Here is a 7156-nt window from a genome sequence, read left to right as displayed (position 1 = left end):
TCAGCTGAATGGTAAGAACAAGATCCGGGCCATCAACACGTACGCCCTGCCCGTGATCAGGTACCCTGCTGGGGTAATAGGCTGGCCAAAGGAGGAGATAGAAGCCACTGACATAAAGACAAGAAAGCTCCTTACCATGCATGGAGGGTTTCACCCCAAATCCAGCACCCTGAGGCTGTACGCTAAGCGGAAGGAAGGGGGCCGGGCACTGGTGAGTGTCAGCACCACAGTCCAGGATGAGACAACGAACATCCAAGAATACATTGGGAAGATGGCCCCAACTGACCGAGTGCTCAGTGAATACCTCAGGCAGCAGAAACCCAAGAAAGAGGAGGGAGACGAGGAACCATCATGGAAGGACAGGCCCCTGCACGGTATGTACCACCGGCAGATAGAGGAGGTGGCTGATATCCAGAAATCCTACCAGTGGCTGGACAAAGCTGGACTGAAAGACAGCACAGAAGCACTAATCATGGCAGCACAAGAACAAGCTCTGAGCACAAGATCCATAGAGGCTGGGGTCTATCACACCAGGCAAGACCCCAGGTGCAGGCTGTGTAAAGATGCCCCAGAGACAATCCAGCACATAACAGCAGGGTGCAAGATGCTAGCAGGCAAGGCATACATGGAACGCCATAACCAAGTGGCCGGCATAGTGTACAGGAACATCTGTGCCGAGTATAACCTGGAAGTCCCGAGGTCAAAATGGGAGATGCCCCCAAGGGTGGTGGAGAATGACCGAGCTAAGATCCTGTGGGACTTCCAGATACAGACGGACAAAATGGTGGTGGCTAACCAACCGGACATAGTGGTGGTAGACAAACAGAAGAAGACGGCCGTAGTGATCGATGTAGCGGTTCCGAATGACAGCAATATCAGGAAGAAGGAACACGAGAAGCTGGAGAAATACCAAGGGCTCAGAGAAGAGCTCGAGAGGATGTGGAGGGTGAAGGTAACAGTGGTCCCCGTGGTAATCGGAGCACTAGGTGCGGTGACTCCAAGCTAGGCGAGTGGCTCCAGCAGATCCCGGGAACAACATCGGAGATCTCTGTCCAGAAGAGCGCAGTCCTGGGAACAGCTAAGATACTGCGCGCGCATATATATATATATATGATTGATTCTTGCCTCTACACATCCTGAGGCCGAGTCAGCAGGGAATTTGCACATTAACAGTGCAGTGGATCCTGCTTGTGCCGTGATATTCAGGACTGCAAACCGAGCAGGTTCACTGATTTTCAGCTTGTTGTGTTTGTGGATATATGACTGACTTTAATTATTCACAAAATCATCACATTCTCTGTAAGATTAAAGTCAACTATTGTACGGCGTATATTTTGAAGTAAAGGCTTTAAAACCAAGTTAGTACAAACATCGCTAATGTCACATAACTTTCCCGACATGTGGCCAACAGTGATGTTTTAATGTTCTTCATTATAAAAACATTTGCGCATAAATAAGTGACATAATATTCAGTACTTACTTCTGAAAGTTTACTCTTCATCCGCTCCGCTTCCGCCGTTTTTTTTCCCCCGGCAAAATTGTCCACACCACTGCCGCGCTATGAAGTCTGGGATATGTTGGGCCATGAAGGCTACACCGACCCATCCTTAAAATTCAGGGAAATTAAGGACGCATTTTAGGGCTGCATTTCGAGCAGCCTTTGAATTGGGACAGTCTTTGTCGTGTCGCTGTGACGTAATCGGCCTTAAAATGCGGCCTTTAAGGCTGCAGACCCCAAATCCGGTCATTGGTACTTCCTGGCTTGTGTAGTTACTAGGTAACAAAAGCTCAACACTGCCCCTAGCGTCCTGGAGCACTTCCGTTGTGTTTTGGAATTTGCATGTGTTTTGGGGTTTGCAAGTGTTTTGGAGTTTGCAAGTGTTTTGGAGTTTGCAAGTGTTTTGGAGTTTGCAAGTGTTTTGGAGTTTGTACGTGCTTTGTCTCTAGGGGCCACCGTACATACTTCACATGAAGACCAAAATAGTTCCAAAGTCCAGATCTGAATGAGGGTGGGGGAGGTTCAATTTGCCATGTTGCAACCAGCTTAGCTACTGTCTTGCTAGCTTGTGCTGCGCTCAGTGGATCTGCGCTCGACAGTGGAGCCTAGGCGGAGTAGTCGAATGCAGATCCACTGAGCTCTCAACACAGACAGCATCATCAGAAGAAAAGTTGATAAAATAAATTAAAATTTTGTATTGTTTGATACATATGCGTACCGAACCGAAAGCACTGTATCAAACGGTTCAATATCGATATCGATCGATACTTTTTTTTTTTTTTACAACAGGAGTAACAGGAGCAGAAGAGTCTGGAACAGCAGAGAAACAATTTCAGCCATTTGGACTCAGCTCAGCCACTACAGAGGAAAAAATGTCTTCAACACAAAAGGTGAGAAAAACATCACAGACAACACAACACTGTTATTGAAACTGTGTGTTCAGCTGCTTGGTTTTTAAAAACCCGTTAACAGCAGCTTTATCTTTTCTATCCTGGGCTCATCCATACAGGGAGTGCAGAATTATTAGGCAAGTTGTATTTTTGAGGAATAATTTTACTATTGAACAACAACCATGTTCTCAATGAACCCAAAAAACACATTAATATCAAACCTGAATGTTTTTGGAAGTAGTTTTTAGTTTGCTTTTAGTTTTAGCTATTTTAGGGGGATATCTGTGTGTGCAGGTGACTATTACTGTGCATAATTATTAGGCAACTTAACAAAAAACAAATATATACCCATTTCAATTATTTATTTTTTACCAGTAAAAGCAATATAACATCTCCACATTCACAAATATACATTTCTGACATTCAAAAACAAAACAAAAACAAATCAGCGACCAACATAGCCACCTTTCTTTGCAAGGACACTCAAAAGCCTGCCATCCATGGATTCTGTCAGTGTTTTGATCTGTTCACCATCAACATTGCGTGCAGCAGCAACCACAGCCTCCCAGACACTGTTCAGAGAGGTGTACCGTTTTCCCTCCTTGTAAATCTCACATTTGATGATGGACCACAGGTTCTCATTGGAGTTCAGATCAGGTGAACAAGGAGGCCATGTCATTAGTTTTTCTTCTTTTATACCCTTTCTTGCCAGCCACGCTGTGAAGTACTTGGACGCGTGTGATGGAGCATTGTCCTGCATGAAGATCATGTTTTTCTTGAAGGATGCAGACTTCTTCCTGTGCCACTGCTTGAAGAAGGTGTCTTCCAGAAACTGGCAGTAGGACTGGGAGTTGAGCTTGACTCCATCCTCAACCCGAAAAGGCCCCACAAGCTCATCTTTGATGATACCAGCCCAAACCAGTACTCCACCTCCACCTTGCTGGCGTCTGAGTCGGACTGGAGCTCTCTGCCCTTTACCAATCCAGCCACGGCCCATCCATCTGGCCCATCAAGACTCACTCTCATTTCATCAGTCCATAAAACCTTAGAAAAATCAGTCTTGAGATATTTCTTGGCCCAGTCTTGACGTTTCAGCTTGTGTGTCTTGTTCAGTGGTGGTCGTCTTTCAGCCTTTCTTACCTTGGCCATGTCTCTGAGTATTGCACACCTTGTGCTTTTGGGCACTCCAGTGATGTTGCAGCTCTGAAATATGGCCAAACTGGTGGCAAGTGGCATCTTGGCGGCTGCACGCTTGACTTTTCTCAGTTCATGGGCAGTTATTTTGCGCCTTGGTTTTTCCACACGCTTCTTGCGACCCTGTTGACTATTTTGAATGAAACGCTTGATTGTTCGATGATCACGCTTCAGAAGCTTTGCAATTTTGAGACTGCTGCATCCCTCTGCAAGATATCTCACTATTTTTGACTTTTCTGAGCCTGTCAAGTCCTCCTTTTGACCCATTTTGCCAAAGGAAAGGACGTTGCCTAATAATTATGCACACCTGATATAGGGTGTTGATGTCATTAGACCACACCCCTTCTCATTACAGAGATGCACATCACCTAATATGCTTAATTGGTAGTAGGCTTTCGAGCCTATACAGCTTGGAGTAAGACAACATGCATGAAGAGGATGATGTGGACAAAATACTCATTTGCCTAATAATTCTGCACTCCCTGTATATACAGAATCTACATTCAAAATCAGAAACCACAGAAGTCACAAGAAAATACAAAGATCATATTTTATCTACACACATTGAAACAACAATATCATCAGTTGAACTCAAAAAAATTTTGTGAAATAAAAGATTTTCTCTGCTGATCAATATTTCCTAATGTCATTTTAATTATACCTCTCTTTGTGTCACATCATTGTAATGTGATACTATCACCAGAAGGTGGTGGTAACACACCAGCAATGTGTTTGTTGACATGTTTGATTCCACTGACGGAGGGAGTTTCAGTTTGTTCCACGACTGCATTTCACTCACTGCCTCTGTCACTGCAGGACCAACATGGAGCAAGAAGTCAGCACTCTCAGGAGGCTGACAAACCTCACAGAAGAAAGGGAGAGAAAACGTACAGCTGTGAGTTGTGTGGAAAGTCTTTTACCCTGGCTGGAGGCTTAAAAAGACACAAACTCATCCACAGTGGAGTTAAACCTTACAGCTGTGACTTGTGTGGAAAGTCGTTTGTGCAGGCTGGAGCCTTAAAAAAACACCAACTCATTCACAGTGGATTTAAACCTTACAGCTGTGACTTGTGTGGAAAGTGTTTTACCCAAGCAGAAAACTTAAAAACACACCAACTCATTCACAGTGGATTTAAACCTTACAGCTGTGACTTGTGTGGAAAGTCTTTTGCCCGGGCTGGAGTCTTAAAAACACACCAACTCATCCACAGTGGAGTTAAAGCATACAGCTGTGACTTGTGTGGAAAGTCTTTTACCCTGGCTGGATATTTAAAGAAACACCAACTCATCCACAGTGGAGTTAAAGCATACAGCTGTGACTTGTGTGGAAAGTCTTTTACCCTGGCTGGAGACTTAAAGAAACACCAACTCATCCACAGTGGAGTTAAAGCATACAGCTGTGACTTATGTGGAAAGTCTTTTACCCTGGCTGAAGCCTTAAAAAGACACCAACTCATCCACAGTGGATTTAAACCTTACAGCTGTGAGTTGTGTGGAAAGTCTTTTACCCATGCTCAAAGCTTAAAAAGACACCAACTCATGCACAGTGGATTTAAACCTTACAGCTGTGACTTGTGTGGAAAGTCTTTTACTCAGGCTGGAGGCTTAAAAACACACCAACTCATCCACAGTGGAGTTAAAGCATACAGCTGTGACTTGTGTGGAAAGTCTTTTACCCTGACTGGAGCCTTAAAAAAACACCAACTCATCCACAGTGTAGTTAAACCTTACAGCTGTGACTTGTGTGGAAAGTGGTTTACCCAGGCAGAGAACTTAAAAACACACCAACTCATCCACAGTGGAGTTAAATCTTACAGCTGTGACTTGTGTGGAAAGTCTTTTACCCTGGCTAAAGACTTAAAAAGACACCAACTCATCCACAGTGGAGTTAAATCTTACAGCTGTGACTTGTGTGGAAAGTCTTTTACCCGGGCTGGAGACTTAAAAAGACACCAACTCATCCACAGTGGAGTTAAACCTTACAGCTGTGACTTGTGTGGAAAGTCTTTTACCCTGGCTAAAGACTTAAAAAGACACCAACTCATCCACAGTGGAGTTAAACCTTACAGCTGTGACTTGTGTGGAAAGTGGTTTACCCTGGCAGAAAACTTAAAAACACACAAACTCATTCACAGTGGATTTAAACCTTACAGCTGTGACTTGTGTGGAAAATCTTTTACTCAGGCTGGAGGCTTAAAAAGACACCAACTCATCCACAGTGGAGTTAAAGCGTACAGCTGTGAGTTGTGTGGAAAGTCTTTTTCCCGGGCTGGAGGCTTAAAAAAACACCAACTCATCCACAGTGTAGTTAAACCTTACAGCTGTGACTTGTGTGGAAAGTGGTTTACCCAGGCAGAGAACTTAAAAACACACCAACTCATCCACAGTGGAGTTAAATCTTACAGCTGTGACTTGTGTGGAAAGTCTTTTACCCTGGCTAAAGACTTAAAAAGACACCAACTCATCCACAGTGGAGTTAAATCTTACAGCTGTGACTTGTGTGGAAAGTCTTTTACCCGGGCTGGAGACTTAAAAAGACACCAACTCATCCACAGTGGAGTTAAACCTTACAGCTGTGACTTGTGTGGAAAGTCTTTTACCCTGGCTAAAGACTTAAAAAGACACCAACTCATCCACAGTGGAGTTAAACCTTACAGCTGTGACTTGTGTGGAAAGTGGTTTACCCTGGCAGAAAACTTAAAAACACACAAACTCATTCACAGTGGATTTAAACCTTACAGCTGTGACTTGTGTGGAAAATCTTTTACTCAGGCTGGAGGCTTAAAAAGACACCAACTCATCCACAGTGGATTTAAACCTTACAGCTGTGACTTGTGTGGAAAATCTTTTACTCAGGCTGGAGACTTAAAAAGACACCAACTCATCCACAGTGGAGTTAAAGCGTACAGCTGTGAGTTGTGTGGAAAGTTTTTTGCCCGGGCTGGAGGCTTAAAAAAACACCAACTCATCCACAGTGTAGTTTAAGCACACTACTGTGACTTGTGTGGTAAAGCTTTTGCTCAAAGTCGAAACTTACAGAAGCATCTAGTTACCCACCCTGGAATTAAGGCGTACAGCTGCGATTTTTGTGGAAAAAGGTTCAGTGACAAACAGTACCGAAATATTCACCTACGGATTTACACTGGAAATTATGTTTCCTGCTGTGATCAGTGTGGGAAACTGTTTACAACAGATGCACAGTTACAACGACACATGTTTAGCCACTCTGAGGAGAGACCTTACAAAAGTGAACTGTGTGAGAAGACTTTTAAAGTTCCACATCACCTGAAAAAAACACCAACAGATCCACACCAGAAATTAACTCTACAAGTGCAGTTACTGTGAGGATGTATTGATTTTTTTTATCTTGTAATTTTAACCTGATTGTTTGGAACAAGTCTAATCAGTAAACTTATGGAGTTATACTGAATGAACAGTTTGGAAAAATGAAGAGTCATTTTCGCTTGGTAAGCTGAGTGTTATAATGCAAACAGTAAAACGTAGTTGGACATTGGCAGAGATCACTTACGCTGTCATTGTTTAGAAGCAGAGCAACACAGATGGATCCAGTTCT

The 7156-nt window shown here is 43.6% G+C and overlaps 1 protein-coding gene across 1 annotated transcript in view; it reads left to right on the top strand.

Annotated features, from left to right (window-relative positions):
- The window catches only part of LOC147336062 (uncharacterized), a 20562-nt gene extending 13840 nt beyond the window's left edge, over positions 1 to 6722 (top strand). Inside the window, exons 2-3 of the mRNA XM_086284981.1 lie at positions 2288 to 2388; positions 4399 to 6722. Coding sequence (XP_086141107.1) covers positions 2371 to 2388; positions 4399 to 6567 — 2187 coding nt within the window. The 5' untranslated portion in view covers positions 2288 to 2370 and the 3' untranslated portion in view covers positions 6568 to 6722. The remainder of the gene's footprint in view (positions 1 to 2287; positions 2389 to 4398) is intronic.
- The last annotated feature ends 434 nt before the right edge of the window (positions 6723 to 7156 follow it).

Source organism: Aulonocara sp. 'chitande type north' Nkhata Bay, linkage group LG3 (genome assembly GCF_057382095.1).
Source record: "Aulonocara sp. 'chitande type north' Nkhata Bay isolate Kocher_YH1m ecotype deep benthic linkage group LG3, A_spYH_male_GT1.1, whole genome shotgun sequence".
Taxonomy (NCBI): domain Eukaryota; kingdom Metazoa; phylum Chordata; class Actinopteri; order Cichliformes; family Cichlidae; genus Aulonocara; species Aulonocara sp. 'chitande type north' Nkhata Bay.
This window is presented reverse-complemented; position numbering and strand designations above follow the sequence as displayed.